Consider the following 27,525-nt stretch of genomic DNA (forward strand, 5'->3'; position numbering starts at 1 on the left):
CTATACAAAGGTATTAGACTTCAGTCCATGCTTCAAATGCATAAAAATACCTTTTCTTAAAGAAGATTCAAATTCCATAGCATGCAAGTCAAATCTGATTAAATAAGCTGGGTAAGAGCCATTCAGGATTCTTGCAGTATGTTCAAACCTTTGTAAGACTCTGTGAGCAGCAGATCAGCAGCAGTGTTGACGAGAGACAGCAGAAGAGGTGTGTTTACACCCACCCACAGACCTCCCCAAACACACCTCCAATGTTTTCAAGTTCCGGATTCCTTGTGCAAGTAATAATGAATGGGTAAAACACACCCTACACTTCCTCAAAACAGTGGACTGATATGACAGCTTGTGAACAGGACAAGTACAAGATTGCTGAACTAATGACAACAAGGCCCAGATTCAATTTCATCTATTGTGTTCTCCAGTTTTCATGGCTACAGAGTTAGATAAATCACCCTTTTAGCAAGGGACAAATAGTTCCACTGGAAAGGACGCAAGTTTTTCTCCTTACAAGCATCAAACTTACGCAAACCAACTTGCTGCTTGCCTGAATTTGGAATTTCTACTTGACATCAATTCATGCATCAAAATGAGCAGTTTTGTTTCCGAAGCTGCTTGTTCAATGACAGAACAAAGTGACAAGAGGACAGCTGCCAACCTTAAAGCTAACACACAAAATGGTTTTGGTTAAGCTGATCTGCAAGTAATTCTGAACTGATAAAGAAAACTTAGAAACAGACTGGATTCTATAATTTATAAAGTACAAATAAAAGGGCAACTATAGTTATCAATTCTACTTATGATATTGTGGTTTTACCCCTTCATTTTCACACAACTGATCACTTTGCAAAAACTTCCCAGGACAAGTGCACTGAACCTTGTCAAAAACGCAAAAGAGAAAGCAATAAGGGCAGTGACATACATGTGGGTTTTTTATTTCTGTATGCAATGTAATGTTTAGGCACGTTGTTTGGGACGCCTTCTAAAATAAATCATTGGCCATTGTTTAGAATATCCTTTTGGCTTTAAATACTGGTCAGGAAAACAAACGATGTAAAAAATAAATGAGTATGACTATTACAGAAACAAAAATGGGTTTGCATCTAAAAGTGCAGGAGTATTTTAACCCTTTCACCAGACAATGTGGCAATATACAGTATATTGCTTCTGTTTGTTTGAGAAGGCTGTTGGAATTTTACACTGACATAGAAAATTATAAATTACACAGAATTAGTTTCCATAATCACTATATATATACACAAACCAGCTGTGAAAAAACTGGCTTAGAACATACAAATGAAAGCCTCACACAGATCAGTACAGTGAAATTACCAATTAACATGCTCTGCTGCCAAAATTTGTATTAAAAACACTATTTACTTTAAAATGCAGGTACTGTAATTACATTAGCAGCATGAGCATTTCTTTTACTTGACTTGTCTAAAAGGATTATAGCGTTTTAAATACGCAGATTGTTCTGAAATGTTCAATTGTATAATGCTTGGTATTAAAATAAATCTTGGTGAACTGTTTAAAGGCAGGTGAACCACTTAAACACAACAAGCCATGTGCACTCCAAATATTCTAGTGTTTCACCTGGAAGGTATTGTTTCAAGCAAACTAGACTTAACAGAACATATGGCTTTACAGTAACATCAATTTGTCAACTAAGCTGTTGCAATAAATACTTAAAATCTCTACCAATAGACTTACATTTTTTGATCTGTTTAGAACAATACAGAAAACAATTACCAATTAAAAAACCTGTTGTAAAATGTTGAACACCAAAAAATTCTTATTTAAATCACTTTTGTAAGCTAAACCAACCAAAATAACATTTATAGGGCATTTCAGTTTCAGAAAAAACATGAATTTCCTTTTTCTTTTTTACAAGGTGAAAAATGTAAGAAAACTGCTAAATACTTTGGTCACACTAATCATCAAATAGTTATGTCTCAAATACATTAGATTTTTGTATTCACTTTTTTATAAAACTATTCTTACAGCCATTTTAACTATAGTAACACTACTGTCATCATTACATGGGTAGCAGGATCTTATTTCACAGGCCCCCCATTATTTAGAACAATACAATATAAACATACGCAAAAATTATTGGTATTTCGCAATGTGCAATATTTTTACACTTAGGAATTTCTGTACAATGTCTTAAAATCTAGAATATAAATGTTGCTGGTCCTGATTCCTTGCGAAATTAGTGCAGCAGTGACTGGCTTCAACAGGGTCTAGATGACATCCTTAAGAAACACTCAAACACCTGGACATCAGTTCTTTCTCTTCAGCCAAGGCAGTAGACATCACGTATCATACAGGGCCATTAACAGATGCCTCTCCTAAATGGGTGCGTTGATCAGTCCTAAGAGGCCAAAAAAAGAGATGTAAATATACAAAAAAGATTCAAAACAAATTCAGGTAGGTGCAATAAAAAGCAAATAAAAACCAAGAACCCCAGATCCTGTGTAGCATAACCCATGAACTGAAGGAAGGAAACATGTGCTAATAACATGTTCATCCCAATTATCTTCTACAGTCCAGTATTTCTGGAGTCTTTATTTCCTAATTAGGCATAGCATTCAATTAACTGAGCACACCACTGAAGAACGTGTGTTCTTCATTAACTGATATAAGTGATCTCTAGAGATGTGGTATCTCAGAGACTTACTAATAAATAGGACATTTCTGATAGTTATCCAAATCTTATTCTGAGGCAAAATGTGATACCAGGAGAATTTAAGGTTGCACTGGAAAGCCAGCAGCTAAGACAACAGGAAAAAACAGCATCTTAAAAAATTGCTTGTTATTAATCTAATCTACAAAGAACCTTTCACAAGTACTTTGAATGTCAGACCATTAGGATGAAACTTTCATGAAGTATGGAGGAAAATGGAGAGCAAACCTACAAGAGTGAAAACAGTAACAGTATATACATTTCTAGATAAAAGTTTAAACATGGGCTCAATTGCTCTGGACTGGCACAAAGAGATCAAACCAATGCATGAGGACATAAAAAATATGCAAGCAACAGAGGCAAAAAAATCTCAACTTCCATTCAGTGCAAGTCTATGGAATACATTTGAAGATTGTCTAAAAGAATGCCAACACTGCTTGAAACTACAGATGAGGAAAGTTACCTGTAACTCCTGTTCTCTGATGGTGGACATAACAGAGAAGCCACTCTGGGGTCTGTGCTCTACATGCACAAGACCAGCAGAAGCCCCCTAGCTAAGTCTCTGGCTGCTAAGCTCTAAAAACACTTTTTAAAAAACATATGTAAACATTAGAGAAAAGACAGACAGAACTAGACAAAAGCAAACACTTTGTAGAGAAATCTAGAAGGTAAGAAACAAATGCTGCATGGACAGGAAGTGTGACAGTCTGCACAACCATCACTCACTTATTAACTGGAAAAAGTCCATGAGAGAACAGTGCTCCTAGCAGAGATTACTCCTGCTAGCCACCAGCCAGAGACCTACTTAGGGGATTCCTTCCACTAGTCATACATACATGGAGCCCCAAAAGCACCATTAGGTTTATCTTGGTATTTATCCTGTGCTTATGAGGATCTACTGCAACAGCCACCTTTAAAGAAAATTCTGAGCTTTGCTGAAGCCAGCAGGATTCAGTGAAAGGAGTTCCCTGAGATTTCCCACAACCTAAAGGCAATCTAGACAACTGCTAGCTCTGAGAACCCTCTGTTGGTTCAGACGAGCATCTTTACCCAAAAGATAATTACCTAGTACCTACAATATAACGCTTAGCAATGTTTAAAAAATATTGTTGTCTTGATAAAGGCAGCATCTCTAGGAGACACTGTGAAAGAGTTTTTGGATCTCCCACGTTATGTATACAGGGTTGTTTTTTCTGATTAGAATCCCCTTCTTGATCAAGTTTGAGATTTATGCAAAGCAGGAAGTTAGAAAAAAGGAGCTAGTTAAATACTGGTTTATAAACAAGTCTTAAAAATCAGAATCTAAATTTGTCAAACACACATCTCTGTAATCTATCTAGAGTACAATCAGAACACGCAGTAAAGTTCTGTGCATTAGTTCACTATTCTAACTTGGTAACATCGTCACAGAACAGAATGGGGATATTTACAACTTCCTGCAAGAAAAATACACCTCTGATGTCTCAAGAGTCTTAGAAACAACTCAAAATTCAACTTCTGAGACTTTAATAAAAGCAAGCACATTTTTAGATTGAGCTAAATTCAGTCTCTTTATATCAATCCTGTTAGAAAAGCATATGAACTGCTATTTAGAGAATTGAAAGCATCCTTGATTGCAGTTACCTCTGCTCTGGACTGCTGTTGGTAGGCTGAAGACCTGAAGAAACCTCTTCTGCAACCTCTGTATTCTCTTCTACTACATATTTACAAGAAGGATCCTGCGAGGTAGTCAATTTTCCTTCCTCACTTAAACAAAACAAAAGCAAGTGATTATTTAATGTATTTAACTTTGAAGTTTATTTATAGGGAATTTCAGGCAACAGGAGAAAACGGAGACGGGTCCATATTTCACATGCAAATGGATTTTAAGTTATGATTGCAATATGAAGATCAAGCACATGGCTCTCAACTTTACAAACACCTAATGATGCATTGGTGTTTACATCCATTAAAACTTGAATGGATAAAAAGGCAGGGAACACAGTAATCGCAAATAGGATCAGGAAAGAAAAAAGGAATGTATATGATGCCTGAAGTGATAATAATCATGATCCTTTACTATACATACCGATAGGATTTCAACACTCTGAAGCCAGAAGTATGCAAAAATGGAAGAAAGTATAAAAGAAATTCAAGATTCCCTCAGGAACCGGCATTAATAAAGTCTGTCCATGAAACATACCAGCAAAATCATTAACTCATCACTATCTTACATAATAAACTCCCTAGTAACTCCACAGTGAATACTATGTACGGGGTACAAAGACTGCAGCCCAATCTAATTCATAAATTTCCTCTTGTAGACAAAAACAAAGTTCAGTGAAAAAGCTGTACATTCACACTATATAAGACAGTACCATGTAATCAGGCAGCCTCAAAAGTCATTAGTGAACAAATCTTCCGGTTTGCCTCGAAACCCAAACTTTTCTGCCTCTTTATTCCACCCTCTTCCATTTCAATCACACCATTATGAGCGAACTAAAATACAAATTTGAGCATATATACCTGCAAGAGATAGTTATAAAGTAGCTCTGAAGTAGACAAACATCAATCTTATACCTCTGTAGCAACAAATCTATTTATTCAAGAAGTGCCAATCTCCTCTGCTGGTTTTCTTCCTATTCTCACAGTTCTCCTTTCCATGGATCCTTTAAATTTCAATGAATCCTTCTCTTTTCTCCTTCTATCCTGCAGAGCCTGCAAAAATACTGTCTTTTGCATTGCAATCTCTCATCAAGTTTTCCCCATCTAAGCTCCCCATCTCATTTGCCTTGATACTCTCCACATTTCTTCCAAATAAAATACTTGTCACCATCACGATCGAAAGTGATGTCCTAGGTCGTTTTATTTTTTAAAGAGGCAGTCTCTGCTGGCATTCTTCATACTTGTTCTCCACTCTGAACTACGTTCAGAAATCACATTTTTGTCCTTTCCAGCTTTTCACAAATTAACTACTGTGCTTATAAATCCCCTCAATATTGACTTCAACACCATCAATTTTCTATTGACAGAAATCGAGATAAAGCTGAAGTCTGGAAGCATCCTTCCTTTCAAAAGGAAAGGCCGTAGTAGGACTTCCCCTCACTACTCTAACTGTCCCTTAATTTAGACCTTTTCCCTGTAAGCTGGCTTTAAAAAATGCCATTTGAGCACTGACTCACTATGAAGCTGCACATGTCTATCAGAGTAGAATAGTCTCTACAATGTAAGACCTCATCTTTGAGCCCCCTTGTATGCTCCTTTGACATTTCCCTTCCAAATCAAGATCTGAAATTTTTTCAATATACAATAGGCCAGAGTGCCTGGTAATCTCATCTGGGCTCCACTTCCCATAAAAGATTGGACTGGATAAACTTTCAAGGTCCCTTCTGACTGGGGCAATTCTATGGTATTGCCTCCCTTTGCACCTCTATGTCCTTTTAACTACAGTTCCTTGAAGGGAGGCAGGAATTGTCACCAGATACTGCCTCCTCACGTTAGTTTTTGCACCAGTATCACAAGTCACACAACTTGAAAGCGCATGTGAGCTAAACTAGTTTAAGGAGAAGTTTAAAGACACCATGGATAACTAAACCAAATTTGTGAACATCTAAGAGTGAAGACCACGTAAAAGAATTGTGCAAAAGACAAACTGGAGAGCAGACACATCATTTCCTAAATCAACAATGCCCTATGGATGGCTTCATGTGACATCGATCTGCACGGAGTCCCAACACCTCTCTTAAGTGCTGTGGTTTATTACTATATCAATGCCATTTTATTTAGAAGCACTGTGCAGTCACAAGTTTCTGCTCCTCTGTGCTGAAAAACCATCAGAAGTTCAGTCACTCAGATAACCAAAAGGATGGAATCAAGAGTGACAGAAAACTGGTTTTCAAGGTCTTCCATTCTGGATAGTTCAGATTTACGTCCTACCACCTCTCCTAATGAAGTAAATTAATTTAAACAACAGGGAGTGTAAGGACTAATACTGGAAAAGTTTCTTATGCTTAAAGAAATCAACTCCGAGTCGATTTCAGTAATTTCCAAGACATACTGACAATTTCTTTTTAGTATTTAAAGCTATAATAGGGACAGATACTAGGAAGTTATTCTAGAAGAACAAGAGGGCTGCATGTCAAAATGCTCTAGTGGTGTGTTCCAATTTGTTAACATCAAGGTGGAGCCAGGACATGTCAGCTTCAATGAAGGCAAAATTTTTGCATGTTATACTGTTTGTAGCCTCTGTTTCCCTATATAAATATTTTATACTAAACAAAAAGCACTTGATCATTAAATGTGAGATCACAGTATCTTAGTAGATGGAATGGAGTAGACAACACTGAAATGTGATTTATTCTCATAAAAGAACTGCAGTGTTGATATACATACAATATACAATTTAACCATGTTGTAAGACACTTATTCCTGAATCTTTGTATCAGAAGACAGCAGAATTACAAAGTTGTTCTTCCAGTTATTCTAGAATTCCACATGCCACCTCGATTTAACACCATTGTGCATACCACCAACAGTGATCAACCCTAGTGTCTGATGAGCTACACTGAAAAGCAGTGCCTGGATGGCCTTCAATTTCTGTCTTCAATCCTCCTGGATAAGAAGAATGAAATTCCAATCTAAGCCTAAGAATTCTGTGCAAAATTTTAAAAGCTTAGTTTTGATGTGCAATGTTAAAAGAACTGTACATAAAAAATGCACAATAATGTGCAGCAGGGACAAAAGCTGAGTTAGTCCTCTGCTAATATCCTTGCACTGAAACCAAGGCTTGACAAGTAAAGTCACATGTTATAGTAGCTAACTATAAGTCAAATTTCAAAGCAATTACTTCAAAAGGTTTCTAGTAAAGCCTCAGGAATTATCACTTAAACTCTCTTTGATGACACAGTGTTCATTCAACAGTGTTCTATTTACACGGTGGGAAGACAATAAATAAGCATTCTTACCTTTTGAAAACAGCGGTTTCAGTTTTAGCATCTACAGTTAGGCTCAGTGTCTCCTTCATGCTGCCATTCATGACTGTCTCAGTTACCTTGTCTGCATTTTCCACATCATCCTCTCCGTCTGAGCTGGCCTCCATAGCAACACTTCCTGGGGCTGCAAGCAGAAATAGAAGCAATTTAGCATATGACTGGTTATGTTTCCATTCCATGTGCAAGCACATAAATATATCAAGAACAGTATTTTTGCAGTTTTGCACACTTCTTGAATTCTTTCTTACAGAGAATGTATGTGTCACTTTCTGCAAGTGCCACATAGAGAACATGAGTATTACTTACAGATGGCTTAAGAAAAAGCCACAATGTGCAGCTTTTTTCATTTTGACAGACAATGGTTACTGCAACAATTTTGCCTAAAAAAAGCCTTAGTAGGTGACAAATTATTTTTCTGTACAGTAAAATTCATGACACGTCTACACAGTACAAATTTGACTTTAAGCTTCCTAGTACTAACAAATCTTTGGGATGTCCAGGGTGCCTGGACTTCTCACCTGCACTTCTTGCCCTCTCTGGTAATAACAGACACAAAAAAAAGCTCATTAAAATATTATTGCCCTTTTACCAGCTCATACATGTAGAACAAACAATTAGGGCATACATACTGAAGGTAGCTTTAGAAAGAGGCATGAGCAGAAAGGAGAAATTTGAACACATTGAGGCTACTGGCCTATTGTCACACAGGTCAAGAATGGAGGCTATCATTCTTCTTGGGCATCAGCTGAGCTAAGGGCTGACACAAGTGAGAAGATCCTCTAACAGAATGAACTTACAAACTTCGTTTCTTTGTAATGCTTTTATGTTCATAATGTGCAAACTTTATAGAGGGATCAGTAATGCCAGCTCTTGTTTTAAATTGGAAACTATTTAGTTTATAAATTCTTTGAAAAGTCACTTTTAATACTTGTCAGAACAGCAACAGAGCCAGAGAGGAGTCTAAACCTAAAATTTTAAAGTTCATGGAGATTTTTCTTATGTACAACTCCTATGATCAAGCCATTTGCATTTAGAAATGCAGTGCAGTTTACTTACTCTCTAGCTGCGTTGTAAGAGTAGTTGCATTTGCACTCAAGGGATCACCTGGATCTGTGTTTGTTTCCATTTCCACAGGAGAATTACTTCTCAAGGAGTCTTTTGAGCTTCAAGTAGAATAAAAAAAAACTTTAGAAACATTTCTGAATAGCAACATGAAGTGTTCTTAATATAATATTAGTTCTCTACAAGAGCTGTAAGGCCTAGAGAGCTATACTGAAACTGAATTAAGCAAGTTTGTTATAAGAGTGCTGGAAAGACATGCTAAATAGAAGCCTAGTAATGCAAAATGCACCAGAACTGAGCTGAGGGTGTTTCATGGTAATCTTATTTTCACTTGATTTTGTTGCATTACAAGTACTAGTGGACATGTCCACTAGTAACTAAGGCATACAGGTATCACCAGCTCCTTGCAGTGTTCGAAATATTTTTAACTGTTTTGCTAAATGCCTTTTTCCAATTTGATAGCTCTCTATTCAGATTTCTATACTTTTTCATATATCTGACCTGTTTTAATGCTCAGACAGAAGGTCAAAAGCTGAATTTATAAAAGCAAAGTCTTTCAGTATGAGAAGGAATTAGTTCTTGACTGTCAGTATTTGCCAACTCAAAATTAACATCTATTTAATTAGGTACATAAGACTTCAGCAGAATGTAGCATCCAATCCAAAAAAGAACAGCATTATCTTGTGTGTTCTCAAAATCATGCAGAACTACTTAAACTAGTTATCACAGCTGCATAACAATATGAAATTTTAAAAATCCCAAAACACTAGCACCCACCCATCCTGGAAAGGGAGATCATACAGACACATGCTGTTGGGACACACAGCACTATTCAGACACTTTACATACACCAGCAACACAGGCTTGTGTGGAGATGGACACCCCCAGAAAACCAAGCTCACCCTGAATAACTGACATTCTTACCTCAAAGAGGATGTGAAGTCAGAAAAGGAAGCCCAGCCAGTTTCTTTAGCTGGCACAGGTGCTTCAGCACTCCACACAGCAGAGCCAACAGAATCCAGACTGGCACCATGTGCAGTCTCCATGGGTACATCAAAGTTCGCTGACCAGTTAGGTGCTGAAAAACCATCACCAGGGTCATTAGGAACAAATTTCTATGAAGAACACGAGTGCACATATGCCTAATACTGATTGCCTCTATGTACATTTCATAAAGAGAAGATTCATAACTAGACTTGAAAGCACATGCAGAAAAATCCTGTACATCCTGTTAAAAAATTAATGTATTCCCTAAAAGGAAAATTCTGCTAGTAAGGCAGAATTTTAAGATCAGTTAATTCAGAGTACTCCGCTAAAAAAAAAAAGTTTATCTGAAGAACAAAACTAATAAAACATTAAATCATAGGTACAATCCTGCTTTATCCTTGACATAATCTCAATATTTGTTACCATTTTTCAAACTAATTAAACTAATTTCTACAATAATGAAAATCACAGAAGTTTTATCCCTTTTTCAATTTCTTCAAATAATTTCTCATGCACTAACACCACTGCTAAATATCAGAAAAGTTTAAGCCTTTTTACAACTTAAAATATTTATTGATATTTTATATTTGGGAGCAACTGTGAATAGCATCTAATTTAGGATAGGTCAATTCAAAATACTTCACCTACCCAAGGGAAACATGTTTTACATTAACACTTACATACAAAAAAACAGGCTGAAAAGGAAGCTCTGACTAGCAATTAGAAATTCCAACCCAGGCAGATATGGGAGGAGACCCACATGGATCAAAACTTGTTTGACACACAGATGCCAACGACACCAATCTGACAAAAGAAAAGAACACCCTTAACTTTTCCTGCTAATTTAATTCCTTACAGTCTAGATAAACACAGGGCTTTTACCTACAGACATTGCCAGTTTAACAACAGCCAGTTTAGTCTGACTTGAATATGAAAATTTTTCAACCTATTACATCAGTTAAGATTCCACAGAAGAGTCTCCTGATGTGTACCTTTCACTCGCATCTGAAACCAGAACAATGCAATTTCCCTGAGCTTCTGTAGGAAGTCTTCTAAAAGAGCACTTAGATGAAAAGCTGGTCTGAAAGGCTTCCAGTAAAAATTTTGGGTTTGGATAGTAACATATCAGGTTTTTGTAGGCACTCAATATTTATAAACCAGCATTTTATCCTCCCCTGACTATTCCTCCTTTTTTTAACTCTTCAAGAGTAGAAACATGAATTTTAAAAAGACTAAGTAATTTAAGACAGATAAGGAATTCAAACTTCCCAGTATGTGCATGCTCTGTGGCAAGGAAGAAAGATTAAGACAGTTGGAATAAAACCAGTCAACAAGAAAAGTCCTATAAAATCAGGCTACTAGATCTATCAATTTCCTATAACCCAAAGCACTGGGAAAAAAGCTACGTACGTTCACTTAAGTCTACTTCCATTTTGTCCTCTGTATTGGTGTGGGATTCGAACAAGTCTTGTTTAGTTCCATCCTCTTCTTCAGAATCTGTACTTTCTTCACTGTCTGTACTGCCCGAACTTCAAATACAAAGAGAGAGTTTACATTTTGGTTTTAGTACAACACCCTGGGCACAATGAAATACTGTAGAGTTTCAGGCTAGAGAGAATTACAATTATTTCTGACAGAATACTTGAGGTATAAATTTTAGCTCTCAGTATTCTCCCCTCATTTCTCTCTCAAAGAAACAAGTTTTAAGATTTTTCACTTGATCAATGAAGAGGCTTTAGGCAGATATTGAGGGAGGGTCCACAGCCCTGAGTTGTGGGGACTAGATGCGCTTTCCACTCTGCATTTTCCTTTGTTCACAGCCATACTGGTACTGTGAGGACAGCAAGGTCTAATAGAAGTGTGGAGCTAGGCTGCCTTGTCCAAAGCAAGGACAGTAAGGCCAGTTTAAAAGCAGAAGGAAAGAATACACAGCAGGGAGAAAAAAAAAAAACAAAAACAAAAACAAAACCAACAAGCTACAAAACCCGAAGTGCCTCTTCTGCAAATTATGGCTGGAAAACAAAGCACTAGAGCCACATCTCCACTCACTCCTCCACAGAATGAAATACCTAGTTAAGCTGGACAGTCTGTACTAAGAGACAGACTGAACCAGAGGACAGGTATATTACTGCAGGCTCACTACACTGCTATTTGGATGAGAAACACCCTTCTCACCTGGAACGCCTCTGGGACTCTGGTGCAAACGCAATATGTTTTTCTTCCCAGATGTCTTCTTCATCAGAGCCACCATCATCAAACTGCTGTATCCGTTCCTTACAGCATGCCTCAAACAAGGCTATATTGCCCTAAATACAGAAAGTATAAAATTCATATTACATTATTAAACATCTTGATTAATCTGAAGGGAACCTTAAGCATTTCTCTAAAGGCAGCAGAACTCCAGAATGTCTTAATTTAAAGCTTGTCAAGAAAATACACAGGGCTGCTTGTTTTATTTGGCTACTAACAAGCTGAGTGGACCAAAGAACACTTAGGAGCTTCCCTCATGTTTAAAAATGGGATTTGGGAGTGACCCCAAAGAGCTTTCCAAAAAACAGGGCACAAAGTACTCCAGCTTTGTTTTCTGTACTTGGGGATCATTTTAGTTCAACCAACAAATAATATTGAGGTTCAGAGACTCTGTCCTGACTTTCCTGTCACTACAATATCACTGGGTATTTAAAGCTTCTAATCATAAAACACAAGTGTGCAACATGCACAAAGCAGAGCTAAGCCCATTCTTAAATCCAGTTATACAAATTAGAAGCAATTCTAATACTGATTCTTAAGAAGCGATTCTTAAGAATTCTAATACTGATTCTTAGAAGCAATTCTTAATACTGATCAGAAAGAACAATAGTGTCTTCCAATTAGCAAACCTCATGATACAAGAATAAGGCAGAGTAACTGTTTTCCAATTACTTCGTGTAAAAGAAGTAAATGGAACCACTACCAAAGTTCTGAGGTCATGCCAAAGCTTAAAAGACAGTAATTTTTCTGATAATACTGGAACTGATACTTACACTTTCATTTGTATTGAGGGTAAAATTGATGTCTGAAACCCGATCAAAAGAAACACTACAAGAAAAAAAGAAATGTACTCAGTTAAACAGGACTTTCTATTGTGACCTGAAGAGATTTAATTTCTGTTTGGTTTCTTATATTCCAATAAGCTAAAAATAGAAGATAAAAGACAGTCTCCAACACAAAACACTCAAAATTACACACCAAGGAGACCTGGCATTCCTGTGACTTTTTTTAACTGTTAAATATTTTTAACAAAAACACAGAACATTGCCATCTACAGTTAGGTGTATGCAACAAGTCTAAACAAGCATAACTGAAATGATATACCCAAATCTCAAGTACTGTATTGCTATGCACTGGAGAAAACCTAGGCCTAAAGAATGCCTAACCTGACAATGGTCTACCACGATATACCTCAAAATCCTGCAAATATCTGCATCTGCATTTCTTATATATTTTAACTGATTTCACTCTTCTATTAAAGGACCTTTTCAACAGGAAGAAACAAAATGAAAAATAGTATCAAGTTCTGTTTCTTAACAAAAGAACCCTACGAATATTTTTTAACCAACCACTGAAATATTTTCCCAAGCATAACACTATATATTAGGCTTGACACATCCTTACATATCAGAAGAGGTCACATATTCTTTGTGTAGCCATGAGTGCATTCAGCAGAGCACACATTACTCCTCCTCTAATATTCATAGCCTTACGAAGCAGGGAAAAAGTAACCTAAGTTGCTAGTGTGACTGTATTACTGTAGGATAAGTTACTGTAGGTAACTTAAGAGTGCAATTTATTCTTGCACAGAAGGCATAACTTTAAAGTAACTTCACCTACAGCTTAATTCAACTCATGAGTACATCATCAGTGTACCTGTCACAAGTTGTGAGACCTCTTTAGGTAAGTAGTCAGCTTCTTTCTACCAAGAGAAGATACTTCCAAAGGCATGAACTTAAACGAATTCCAATTCCTATCCTTCCCAAAATCCATCTGCTTCTAACAAAGTTAAGGAGTATCCTGTGTTACTTCCTTTACCATCATATCTTAATCTCTAATCTCAGCAGGTTCTGTGGTGTAAAAAAGCAGCAATGCTTCTTGGATGGAAGACACAAGCTTCAGTCAGACATCACTTACTAAACACTTACAGAAAAGCACTGAGATTATTATAAAAACACCCTTCTAAAAACCATCCTAAAGTAATGCTTTTTATTCTTATCTGCATGTTCTGCCATCCCAAGCCATGAAATCTTATAAAAACAATGATGAACTTTAACATCTGCAAGAACTCCCATTCTTCCCTTTTCCCTTTACTGCATCCATTTACTTACAAAGATACCAGCTTTTCTGAGGGGTGTTTTTTGTTGTGTGCTGGCTTTTGTCTAGTTTGGAGTTTTTTAGTATGACCAAGACTGTTCTTATTTCCTCATCTTTCACCTAAGACTATCTGTAGAAATCAGTCTTAACTGCCTCGACGTTATAAACAAAGGTAGATTTACAATGCCCTTCCTTACTCTCCCCTACAGAAAAGTACACTCAGAGACATGTTGTTCCTGTCATCCTTTCCAGGAAAACTCAGAAGCAGAGCTATTCATCTGGTCATCAGCAGGGGAAAAAACCCACTTTGAAACAGAGAGAAAGTTAAAGTGACCCAAACAAAGTCAGGTCAACAGACAGCCGTAGCTGTCTGTTAAAAAGCAGAGTTACAATTCAGTTTTTTGTTCACAACACAGTGCTCTCAACATTGGCACAACCAGAAGATTAGAAGAGAAGCTGCTGCTTCCCTCTGTTCAGGGAAGCTTCTATCAATGCACACAAATGGCACAAAAAGACAGGACTAATTGACAACTGCTTCACATCAGTAAATGCTTATCACCAGTAAAACCACAGCCAAAAACAGAGTCAGAAAGAAAACTCACACGGCTATAGCCAAATTTAGTGTAATATTATACTCACTTGCCAATGTCATCTTGATCAGCAAACTTCTCATCGTTGAAGCCAAACTGGTCAATAAAATTGGACGTCATTTGTTGCATCTGATAATCAGAAAAGGCCTGGCAACCCCAGGACCAACGACAGTGATATAATGATTCTACTAATACTCTAAAATCTATTTGCCCATTTTGCTTCAAAGAAATAAAAATCTATCTAAACTAAACATAAAAGGACAAGAAAAGGATTTGTCTTAACCTCTGAATTTTGAAAGGTAGTATCAACTACAATCCTACTTACATTTACTGACTTGAAAGCCAATCTAACAGCTTTCAATAAAGTTAAAACTGTTAACATTAATCGGCACTTTTCCAAATGCACCCCAAAGAAGCAGAGAAACAACACTATAGAAAAGAAAAAGCTGTCTTTGCTCAAAATAGCATGAAACTGTAAATAGTAAGAACCAGAAAAGTAAACTATATTTAGATACCAAAGCACAGCTGCATATTTATTATGCAGATATCACTAGCAAAATCAGTCTCAGGTACACACACCAGCAGCATCTATTAAGTATTAGAAGAATGAAACCATTGAGCATTTTACATCTCAGTGCAGTGTCACTGACACAACTGTGCTGGTTTTTTAAATAAAATTAAGTGTCAACTGCCAGCAGATCAGTATATACACTAAGGTACACGTGGGCATCACCTATCCCTAACAACAGCTTTTGAATCTTATTTCTCAGGACTATCATTAAATTATATATTACTATACATCCTCTAGGGACTTTTAATACTATTATTTCCATGTGTAAAGTCAGCCAACACTAAGATATTCTAGGAAATAAAGCTGTCATGTCAACTCTTGGTTTCTTGGCCAGGTAGCTGAGGGGACACAGTATGGTGGTAAAGTTGAACAAAGTGAATATGGAAAGAAAACAAAAGAACGATCAAAAAACCCCAAGTTCAGATCAAGGCATTATGAAAATTGAAGGAAAAAGAAAATATATATAAAAGGAGGAGGTATACAGCAAGACAAACTTGAAAGAAGCAGCACTGGACCATCTGCATTTCTCCAGATTAACTACCTGGAACTGCTGGGATTGCCTAGGCACAGCAGGTCACTAAGGGGATGCATGAAAAGCACAGAGATATTAGAAGATCTTACTTTCTCACTAAAGCTGCTAAAGATAGCATCCAACTTATCAAGTTTTTGTACAGGTGCACCTTATAGGTACAAAGGCACTTAATCAGATAAAAATCAGATTCTTTAAGATTGAGCCACCACCCACAATTCAAACTTAGACAAGCAATTATTATAAAAACTATAGAAAATGCATAAAATACCAAAGCAAATATTAGATTAGATAGATACTACACAGCTGTTAGTGTGATCTGAAAGATTTTGGTTAGTAACCCCAGCAAATAATGCATGTAAAGCATCTGATTCCATCTAAGTGATCTATTGGCAAAATCTTGTGCCACAAGGCTCCCACTCCTTCACTACCAGCAAAAGAATTCAAAGAGATGCTTATGAGTCTGGTAAGACACTGTGTGCCTGCACACATGCCTAGATTTTAAACTTTCTAGATTTATATTTGCTTGTGAGAGCAAATAAAAGTTCCACTTCTTTTTAAAAAATTACTTAATTTACTTTAACAGAAAGAGCAACTTAAGCTGTTAAAAGAATTCAACTCACCTGCTGCAAAGAAGAATCCTGTGAGAAGCCAGTTTCTTTAAAGTCTATTTCATCATCACTGGAAGAATGAATGTGGCAGGTAGTAACCTAGACAAATAAATTGGGTCATTGGCATAGTAGATAATGTATTTATTTCAGATAAAAGAAATTGTTTTAATGTTTTGAGTCTCTATCCTACTGAAAACTGAGGAGTCTGGAGATAAGTTTTCAATTAAGTTTTACTGTTATTACACCAAGTACCTTCAAGCACATGATTATGTATCTGAAGAGCCAATTGGTGCCATATTTTATGAGCTTAAAATTCTTCCTCTTTACATGATCCATCTTTTGGCCTTGACCAAGACATCGTTTCTACCAAGAGGAAAAATAACATTCATCTGCAAGCCCTACACACTGCTTTTGCTCAAGAAAAAATGCCTTATGTACATCTTCTGGACCTGTTCACAACTTGCACCATATTTCAGAAGAGTATCTTATTGCTTCTATTGACACCTGTTCACATCATGCTCCAGTTAACATTTACGTTGAAATAGCAAATTCAACAATTAACTGTAGTCCAAATGACAGAAGACTAGTGGAAGTTAATGAAGCCATAAGCAAAGCACACATTCCTGGAGAAGTCAGGTAAAATAAAACTCAGAAATTGGTCTGCTGACATTGGAAACTGCCTTGCTTATTAAAGTCTCCAAGTGATTATTCTTAGACTGTATTACTGATGTGATTACACAAACCACTTCTACTGGAGTTCAGTCTTTTTCCAAAAGCCTAATTGCTACAACTGCATGCAGAAGAAATGTGGTAGGTGCACAACAGTAAGCAAAGTTACTTAAGCAAGATCAGAAACACAGGCAGTGGAATGCAGGTAGCAGTCTTCTGTTAAGCTTGTACTGGGTCATTTACATCCTGTAGAGAAAGCAACCAACACCAGCACCTGCACTTTTAGTTTGTACCCTCATGCAGACTGGAGTTTTCAAGAACACGACCTCAAAGAGGCAAAGAAATCCTCCTCCTTTCAGATTGCCTGGGATTAGCTACACTAGGTAATGAGTCAGTTAGCTATTACAAGCTGATCATCTACATTATGCCTGCACAAATATTAACTATATGGCTTTCACTGAAAAGTAAACTAAATAATTATCAGTTCCGTAACTCAGCAACTAGAGGGACTCCTTAAAAGAACACTGGGTTTTGGAAGACTGACAGTGCTGCTGACAAAAAGAAACTGTCCAAGTAAAGCAGCAGCAATCTTCATACTTTACTCATCGCTACTTACCAGATCCACTGTATTCCTCTTGTTGGTTTCTCCTAAAGAACTTGTGCAGAATGTTTCCCATCGCTCTCTCACCTCCTCTGGAAGCTCTACCACAGGAAACAAAACACCAAACCAATTAAAACTATAAGCAATGAAGCATCACTTAATTTTCAAGAGTTTTTTTCTGCTCTATCAAAAATACTGGTAAGAAAATACACAAATGTAACTTCACCTAGCAAACAAGTCCAAATTAAGCAGGTCAGCATTTCTATTTCAGGGAGTTTTAACACTGATTGAAATGAAAATACTTAAGCATTTATTTAAGGATGACTGCTTTAAATTGGAATTTCAGAAGTAATCCAGTTATTTTCTTCTTTAATCCAACTGCTGCCTTCTAATTTAAGTTTGCTTAATATCCGCAGCATTTGATAATGAAAGCCCTGAAGATAAAGTTGGGACCATGAATTAATACCTTTGATGAGCTGCTGGACTAGTGTGCTGTTTGGCCCCTTATCTGTACTGTGCACAATGCAGTTTGCTATCCTTGTCAGGTGACCCATGTAGCCGTGCCTCCTTCCTCCTTCAGCCCTGTAAGAAACCAAGAGTTCATTTGCTGCACTCAGAGCAACTCTGATACCGTATGTTGTAGTACACTGTCAGAGTCAAAATGGTACACAAGACAACGAACTGGGGTTCTTAAGTTGGAGTTGCATCCTAAAACCACAGGTTCACAAAAATACTTAAGGTATCAACTGGTTTGACTTCACTGAGCCAGTTGAGAAGACTTAACAAGCACATAAAATACCAAGAAGGATGTACAAGTATTTGTACTGCTTTTGTGTGTGTGCAGAAAGCAAAATGCACAGCATTAGCAAAATAATGACAGAATTAGCAACTGCTCCAGAGTTTTTAGGAAATTGCTATTGCTGAGAGTATTTTGCAAAACCGCAAAACACCAAATAGTGCCTCAGAGACTTCAACCCATGAACAAAAGGGAAAAGCATTCTTAAGTATGCTTCAGTATTTCAGGGCCTCTTAGCACTACACGTAGCATACCCATTCATGTCAGGGTCATTGCTTTCCTGAAATTTAGGAACAACATTTACATGCTTACCAAAGCTAAAATTACAAAGCCATTTAAATATTTCCACAGAACTGCTCTGCAAAAACAGGAATTACTAGATGTTAGAGTGGTGCTCTGAGCACCTACAGCCAATTGGAACAATTCTAAATCTGACCAAATAGCAATCAGGAGAGGTCCTGCTTGAATTGAGTCTCCAACATTTGGCTGCAAGCCAACCAAACTTTTGCTGCATCAATTCAAGGTTTTCTGTTTTAAACAAAAACCCCTCACTCAGCTAGACAAACCTCCTATGACTGAAATCTTTGTAAAATGGCAGCAACTCGTGAAGTACCTTATGTTATACAAACACAGATCACATGATGTTATTTTCCACCATCATCATCTAACATAAGAGGTAACTGAAATTACGTTATGTCTATGCAAGATATCATGAATAAACTACCACAGTGTTTACAGCTTGGTTAGGTAACAAGCACATTCAAAATAAGCAGCACATGATAACAGCAAATGTTATCGTTTCTAATACAGGATATGACACAGTGTGCTTCTATTTAACAAACTAAACTGACTTGACAGAAAGTCTGAAATACAACTGTATCTTTTGTTATAAAATGCTTATTAATCCAAATGAACCAAACAACTTATACTATGTCAGATTTTTACCAGCAGAATGTGGTAACCCTTAAGCTTCTGAAGCTGCTTGAAATAACGTTAAGTGACAGAATACAAAAGGACTAAAACAATACCCATTTCCTGAAACAGCCAAGCTAAAAGTACCCTTAAAGATTTATCTTTTACATCTGGAGCCACACCTCTACAAAACTGGATAAAGGAGTGAATTCATTACAAGTCTGTTTCCAGATAAAAGCACTAACTAACGTTTGAAACACTATTTTCTTCATTAGTATTCCCAAATGTGAGACTAAATATTTAATTAAATCATTCATATGGTAAGCACTAGATCAATGACAGTCTTATCCAAGTAAAACTTAAGTTTTAGGTTGGAATTGCAGAGAAAACTTTTCATATTTCTCTCCTACGAGAACCTAATTGCCAGTGAAGTTGGCAATTCTCTATAACCTCAGGAGAATTTATATAAAAAGGAAGACATTCAGGAGAGCATGTTTTCTACAGTTAAATTTAATACATTCCTTCTTCTATTACCCCCCACTCCCCTTTACCATCCTTATTTCCAGGTCAGTTACATTAATCATATATTTACTATCTGATTCACTTCAGATGCAAATGTCTTGGGGAGTGGAAAGGTCTCAACATTCTATGGAACCAGCAGCACTACCCCAGCTAGTCAACTCAGTGCTCTGACAGGTCAGAACTAACATCTGTTCAGTACCTCCAGAGCTAAAATTATTTGGACTTCGTGAGAACATTTTACCACCTCAGGTGACAACTGAGGATTTTTTCTCCTGCTACAAAAACAGTTTCAGATCATATTAGCTACTTGAAGCTTACATTCTTTCAAACACATAATTTTAAAAGGTATTCTATTGCTGAGGAATTAGCTTTTACTATTTAGGAGTCTGATGCTCCCCAGTATGTGATATGCTTTGATGTGTTCACAAGTAATTCCCAACTGCTTACTGGGGAAAAGTATCTCCTGTCCCCTCAAAACTTACACTATGCTTATTTTTTCACTAAAACATGGGTAAACTTTAAAGATCATAGTAATATACATAACAAGAATAACAATTCTTGTAACTCCCAAATGGCCACAGGAAAAAGAATGCTACCAAGAAGTACAAGAGAAAGCTTTAACCCAAATATTAACATACAAGTGATTTTAGAACTGGCTAGATCACTTCAGAATTAGTTAATACATTCATTTTACAACTCAAGTCTGATTTAAACAATTGCAAGGAATGAGAAAACTAATTACTCACTGTTTCTTCTCATTCATCTCCCATGCTTCAAGTATTCTTTCTATTAATTGGCACTTAAGGAAGAGCTGTCAAAAAAAGCAAAATATGCTTAGTAGCAGTAAAATGGAACACTATTTATGCATTTTACAGTTGATACTAAAGTCTACAAGACTATTAATTTCATGTTCAGGATATATACTTTCATTAAAGGGTTGAAAGTCCAGCAGTCAAATCACAACCAGAAACCTAAAAGCTAAACCTGTATTAATTCTACTCTGCTTTCTAAGTGCTGACTTGTTGGAGTAGCATAAAGCTACCAAAACAGCAATTTTAAGCCTTAAAAGTAGGAAGAACTTGAGAGAAAAGAAGTACTTGCAGCTCTTCACACTCACTTTGGAGCAACAAAAAAAATCTACTCTATGGCAGTTTCAGGTTTAACACCCTGAACTAACATTTTAAGTAAAACCAGAAAGACATTCTTTTTCATTCTATACATTAAGTAGAAAGGGGTATATTTTAAGTAAAACTAACTGCATGAAAACAGGAAAATTCAAGAGATTCACAAAACACAACTTACATGTTTCAGTAAGAGATTGTCCCCATTGGAATCCTGATCTGTAATTGTGCCATTTTCCGTGTTTTCAAGAGGACTTGCAAGAATCAATGCAATACAGATTTCTACTTGAGTATGCAAAAAGTTATTCCATGTATACTTAAAAAACATGTCCTGAAAAATAAATTCACCAAGGTTTACACAAACCAAGATTTTTTTCATTAAACATAACCAACAGTCTCACCTACCTAATCATTCAAATGACTACAATGGAAGAAATCTTAAGTTTTATACCAAGTATTTTTCCACAAGAGAAAATTTGTGACCCACAAAACCAGTAACTTTTGCTGGTTTTCTGGGTCACAAATACTTGCCATTTTCTGAACACAAGGAATACTATACTGGATCAGAACAAGAATGCAACTAACTGGATTTATTGCAGCAGTCACAAGTAATGCACTTTCAGACTATGAAGACAGGGAGATATAATGTTCCCTACTTACATTTCTTCTGCCAGCTGCAGCCCAGAAAGTCCCACAGTCAGAAGTGTTATTTATGACCTTAGAAGTCCTTGACTTTTTTGAGTTCACTTAACTTCTTAGTATCTCTAATACCATTCTATAAATGTGCTCCTCGCTTCAGTGAGACTCCTTAGGAAATTGTATCTACCTGTTCCAAACCCATCATACAATACCTCAGATAATCTAGCAGCTGTTTAACATTATTAACGAAGTACAAGACAAATACTGAGGTTGAAATAAAATAAACAGCTTCCATTTAGTCAAGTTCCTGCTTCTCCACATTCTTACTCTTAAACACAAGTAAGACTTTTGTCAAGCCTAGTTATTTTAGGCTGCTCAGTGCAAAATTCAAATGACTGCTGTCACTGGTAAAATGTAATGAGTTCTAGAAATACGTGCAGTGATTAGAACAGTATTGAACAATTTTAGTCTTATTCAAAGTACAGCTAAAGGTCTTCAATCTATCTTCAGTCCTCCTAAACTAATGACATTTGCCCATAACTTTTCTGAAGTCAAGTCTGCTCAGTAGAACATGTGCTGTTTCAGCAAACAGCATGAAGCACTGAGGTTTCCATGGCTACAATTACTTTTTTCTTATGTAAAACCTGCAACAGAAAAGCGTGTTCAAACCTCACTGAACACAGTTCACAAAATAATCTATTTACAAGAATATGCAAGCATTCATAGCGTGTATGCTCCCTTAGTGGATCTAGGATAACCTGCAGCTACAGTGAAGTCAGCTGTTTGTATATAAGTTAGTACCTGTCTGCAAACCCAATTGTGAATAAAATTTGGTATTAAAACATTTCAAACACGCTGTAATTATCACACACAGGAAAAAGGGGATTTGGACTAAAATCAGGGAAGAGAAGGTATTTACACTTTAAGCTTGCAACTGCCAACTTAGATGTTTAGATATTGTTATTCAGTAACTAACTTAAGTTCTACATTATTTAAGCTATTTTTTAATCAAACAGCATTTGGATTTCTTGGGTGGACCGAAACACAAAATACATCTGCTATAGTGGAAGGATGAGGTAGGAAGTACTCAAAGTACTCAAAGTACATCAGAAAAGAGCAATGAGTTAGGTAACTGAGTTTGTTGTACACCATCTAGCTTTGAAGTTTGAAGGCGTACAAGCTATCAAGAATAACTGTTCCTTTACAGGACACTGCTGAGATACCATTCCATAGGCCATATATTAAGTGAGAAATAGGGGCTTTGAGGGAAGACTTAGGGAAAAAATTAAATAGCAATGAAGCCTTGAACATGGCTGAAAACTCAAGAACATCCAGTTGAAAACAGCTTATTAAGAAAACCACTTCATGTATTTATGAAGGTGTAGCAAGTAAAAACCATTCAAGTGGTCAGAAGAAAATGCTTCCCTCAGAATAACAGTAAAATCCAGTATTAAAAGTCTTAAACCGAGCAACAGACAGAACAATACAAAGGTGTTGAAAAGTTAGGCTGGAAAATAAGTTAGATTGGAAAATTATCTGCAGAGTCAGAAAAAGCAGACAAGATCTCAACAGCAATCAAAAAAAAGACAGCATAAAATTCTTACCAGTATGACTCCTATGCTGTTAAGTTCTATAAGCTCCTGATTCACACTGCTTGTATTTGTCTGTAAAAGGCTAGATATTAATCTAATCACATTTAAACGTGTGTTTCCTACAGGTGGATCTAGTACACCCCAGGTTGTCTTCATGACGCTTTTCTGAAAAAGAAAAAAGTTAAATACATATACCCATAAAAGTATCTTGTAAAAATTCAGCTTATCATTTCTACATACAATAACTGAATAGTGCTTAAAAATAGATACATTTAGTCCTTGAGCAACTGTCTTACCTTCATCCTACAAAAAAACCCTAATTTTAATTCCAAATACTGTAGCTTATTTTAATTCCACAGAAAGGAAGCACTAAAATAATTCACAGGAAAGCCACAACTTTGTAAAAAAGTGATTGCTAACTACAGACAGGATCTCAAAATAGATGAAGTCTACTCAACATTGACAGGAATTACAAGATAGTTCCTCAGAAATAATTCTCATTCAATCCAGCTATATTCTACATTACTACAACGTACATTAACAATTAGATGGACAGTTAAGACATATTATAATGTCTCAGCAACCCTAACTTCATATATTTAAAAACAATTTCACATTCAATTTTTCTGTTAAAATCTGCAGCACCCAATCCAGGGTGCAGTGCTCCAACTGAAATTCTGCCAGTAAAAATGTGAAAATGGATCAGAGGTAAACCCCCTATTTATACCTTTCTTTATCTTTGACAAGAGCATGACAGAGGTAAGTTTATTAACCAGTTAAAAAGCCCAAGGAATTTAACATGCCTAGGGTGCAGAGATGCGTCGTGGAGCTAATCTACTTGGGTCCTGGGAAAGAATTGCACAAGCCTAATGTGAGCCATTCCAAAGCTCCAAACAACTGCAGCATCTATAGTCCATGTTTCCTATCCAGACTAGAATTCCAAACACAAAATAGGACCTCCCTCGAGAACATATAGCAAATCTCTTTTTGTTTCTTTTAGAAAGGAGTAATTGCTCCAAGGTTACTTTGCTAATTAAACCAAGTTTGTGCTGGAAAAGCACAAAGCATTGCTGTTCATTATTCCTGTTTGCCTGAGCCAAAGCTCACAACAGGCTAGGACATAGCCTGGGTGCCTGCCTGAAAGTTGTCAGATTAGGTTTTGTTTATTATAATCTGCCTAAAACAGATTCAATTAATTTGTTAACACAAGATTTCACTTACTTTTGGAGGCTCAAGTAGGAGCTCATGGAAAGATGAAAGTCGTGCTTTTATGGCTTCTAGAACACTTTTGTTGACGGAATATGTGGAATTGCTCATGCCTGGAGGACAGATCTCTACATGACCTTCAAATCTAAAACACACATAAGTAAAATCTGATAATTAGTACCAAAACTAGTTGCAAAACATCTCTGAGGTATGTAACAGTTCTGAAAGGATGTGAAAATAACAAAGAGGCAAAACATACAAAAACCTAGGGTTACATACACATAAAAATTAAGTGTGACAATGGTTGAACGAGAGATTTTCCCAAACATTAGCCCTAGCATTTCTAGGTTTATTGTGCTTGAAATCCCCAAAATAGATTTGAGATTAAAAATTACATTATAATTTGTCTGATTGAAGCAGATAAAGAGCTTCATTTGTCTATCTGAAACAATATAAGTTGAATGTACCAGAGAGATCTATTCAGCAGTTTCTCCAAATTAAGCTGTAATAATATTACAACTAACTTTTAAAATGTCAATATTCAGTCACTGCACTATACCTATTTATTCTATTCCCTGTATCCAGAAACAAACTGATAAAATGTATTTAGTCTGATCTGTCTATTGGTACTCACACTAGAAAAAGCTGCAGAAATTCCAGTGATTTGGTGAAAGTGTAGTAATGCCAACCACACTAACTTGGTTTGCATTTTTACTCCTTCATCTACAACAGGTCACAGAAACGGTTTGGTCTCAAGCACAAGGAAGGCATTTGCTACTGCAGGCATAAACCAAGTGAAATAATAACACTTACGTCTGTCGTCTTGTCTCAAGTAAGGTCAAGAGGATTTGGATTGCACTGACAATTGCAGATTCATTTTTTTCTTTATGAAAAATATTAGACAGAAGCTGCTCTATTATTTCTTGCCTGAAAAGAAAAGCATTGGTAAGAGATGAAATCACTTCAGGATAGCTGTTAGCAGAAGTAACTACCATTTGCCCACATAAAAAAAAAACGGAAAATGGAATACAGAATCTTTGTTGGCAGAAACATTCACTCAGATTAACAGAACAAAGCTGAAGTTTTCCATGTTTCGTCTGCACAGTATCAAGCTGACCTCGACACATAACATATCATTCAATTGGGCAGCAAAGGAAATAATTTAATGAGACAACTTCTCTCCCACATTCCTCACTAGAATATCCTCCAGTTGTCCTCTGCTTACTTGTAAAGTTGTTTTTCACTACACAAACAAAAGATAGGTAGTCAAGAAAATTAACCTGAAAAGAGCTTGCCATTTCTGAAGGGTTTTCAAGGACAAAAGTTAAAAACTAGTTTCTTATGAAGTGAGAATAAAACCAAAAATTCAAACCAACTTACTTCTCTAAACTTGCAAGCAGTGGATCTGGTTCTGAACTGTTCTGTACTTGTAGCATCTGGTCTCTGCTTAGACGAATAATTTCACAGAGTGACTGTGATGCATTTGAATGCCTCTGAAACAGAAAAACAGCACTTTGCACTACAGGAATAGTAACATGCAAGACTAATTCTTCAGTTAAGATGAATGTTTCAACATGAACAAGAGCTCTCCTACTCAAAAAACATTCAGGCAGTAACTTTATGCCATAACCAACCTTTAACAAAACAAAACAAAACAAACCCTTGAAGCATGAGGCAAGAATCTATTTCCAACATTAAGGTGGCAAAACATGAGAGCTGAATCTTCCAACAAATCTAAGTATGCCTAAGGCTTTGATATGAATCTCAAAAAGGGGGCAGAGAGGTGAACAAAACCACATAACCTTCCTCAAATAACCACACTTAATACAGAAATCAGCTTACTGAAAAAAGCAAGCAGAAAACAGTAAAACTAGAAGTTCTAACACCATGTTGTATAGCTGAACAGGTGAACCCAGGAGAGTACCAGTGATGCCTTAAGTTTTTTTTTCCTATTTTTCAGATCCTGTACTGAACTAGTGTGTAAGTGAACTTCATATAGTGTTAGCAAACTCTCTTCACAGTTTGGTGAGACAAAAGCCTTCCAGGCCTGAGAAGCAAGGTCACCATCACAGCCTCAGGCCTGAAAAGCATCAACAAAAGTGAATGGGGGGAAAAGCATACCAGGACAACATAATTTCATTACCTCAAGCTGTAATTGTACAATTAACCTCTGATATGCAAATAGACCAATCATGACCACTGTTCATCTTGGGTGTAGCCTCTTTGAGGCTCCTGCACTGCCAAAGGTGTATTTGTTAAAGGCCTTTAATAAACACCCACTTTATTCTCCAACTCTGTGTAGCCTATGTTCTAGGTAGCCAGCCCAAGGCATCATCAGACCAATACTTACATCTTCATCTTGAGATGGGTGTACAATTTCTACAAGCCGCTGGATAATTCTCTCCTCATTCAGCCACTGTAAAAATGTTTGTGGATGTTAATAAGAATTTTTCCCAAGTGAATTAATTAAATGAACACATGAAATTGAAAGTAGCCTTTTGACAACTGCCACAAGCCTTCTCATAAGGATTAACAATACTTCAGAAAAAAAAGAGAACATAAAATCGGCATTTTTCAGCCAGAGTGAAAAAGAAAAGCTTATGCTAATTTCAACAAACTTTGATGGCAAAGTTGTATTTGGCAAGGTTCAAAACTATTTTAAAATTGCATCTGTCTGGTGTAAGTTAGATATCAAAGACTGGGGAAGAGACCAGCCACTTGGGTTCTAAGCTGTCCCCAGCAGCAGTGGGGTTTTACTGGAAAAATATTGGCAGCTCAGAAGAAAAAAACAAAACCAAGAACAAATAAACAAAGAAAACCACAAACAAACAAACCCCCACACATCTAATTTCAGCATATTCAATACATAAACTTAGCAGCCAGCAGAAGTTATGCCAGCTTAGAGTTCATACATCAGACCAAAATTCTGCGATATTTTACTTACATTTAGCACTTCTTGCCGGGGCTGCAGAGGTTCTATGCAAGTCAGTAGCCTGAGCAACAAGTCCATGATAGCAGAGGTCCCTATGTGCTTAATAATGAGGTCTACAAAATCATGCTTCCTCTTCAAAAAATCTACAATCTGGAAATGAAAAATAAGCTTGTATTTGCTTC

The 27,525-nt window shown here is 36.6% G+C and overlaps 1 protein-coding gene across 5 annotated transcripts in view; it reads right to left on the reverse strand.

The window, feature by feature from the left end:
• Positions 1-906: 906 nt before the first annotated feature.
• PPP6R3 (protein phosphatase 6 regulatory subunit 3) overlaps positions 907-27,525 on the reverse strand; it is a 50,137-nt gene continuing 23,518 nt past the window's right edge. For 2 of the 5 annotated variants that reach the window (XM_021555148.3, XM_021555149.3), the window contains 21 exons: positions 27,356-27,493; positions 26,762-26,827; positions 25,792-25,904; positions 25,225-25,338; positions 24,427-24,556; positions 23,218-23,370; positions 21,156-21,305; positions 20,600-20,664; positions 18,090-18,205; positions 17,639-17,724; positions 16,366-16,452; positions 14,692-14,789; positions 12,729-12,783; positions 11,881-12,011; positions 11,116-11,234; positions 9,643-9,796; positions 8,713-8,819; positions 7,630-7,780; positions 4,755-4,772; positions 4,310-4,432; positions 907-2,374 (listed from right to left, as the gene is read on the reverse strand). In XM_021555148.3, the coding sequence (XP_021410823.1) occupies positions 2,323-2,374; positions 4,310-4,432; positions 4,755-4,772; positions 7,630-7,780; positions 8,713-8,819; positions 9,643-9,796; positions 11,116-11,234; positions 11,881-12,011; positions 12,729-12,783; positions 14,692-14,789; positions 16,366-16,452; positions 17,639-17,724; positions 18,090-18,205; positions 20,600-20,664; positions 21,156-21,305; positions 23,218-23,370; positions 24,427-24,556; positions 25,225-25,338; positions 25,792-25,904; positions 26,762-26,827; positions 27,356-27,493 (2,226 nt within the window). In that variant the 3' untranslated portion in view covers positions 907-2,322. Of the gene's footprint in view, positions 2,375-4,309; positions 4,433-4,754; positions 4,773-7,629; positions 7,781-8,712; positions 8,820-9,642; positions 9,797-10,366; positions 10,510-11,115; positions 11,235-11,880; positions 12,012-12,728; positions 12,784-14,691; positions 14,790-16,365; positions 16,453-17,638; positions 17,725-18,089; positions 18,206-20,599; positions 20,665-21,155; positions 21,306-23,217; positions 23,371-24,426; positions 24,557-25,224; positions 25,339-25,791; positions 25,905-26,761; positions 26,828-27,355; positions 27,494-27,525 lie in introns of those variants that run through there. The other 3 variants (XM_021555156.3, XM_021555153.3, XM_021555158.3) reach the window with 3 other exon arrangements.

The sequence above is a fragment of the Lonchura striata genome, chromosome 6 (assembly GCF_046129695.1).
Source record: "Lonchura striata isolate bLonStr1 chromosome 6, bLonStr1.mat, whole genome shotgun sequence".
Classification (NCBI taxonomy): domain Eukaryota; kingdom Metazoa; phylum Chordata; class Aves; order Passeriformes; family Estrildidae; genus Lonchura; species Lonchura striata.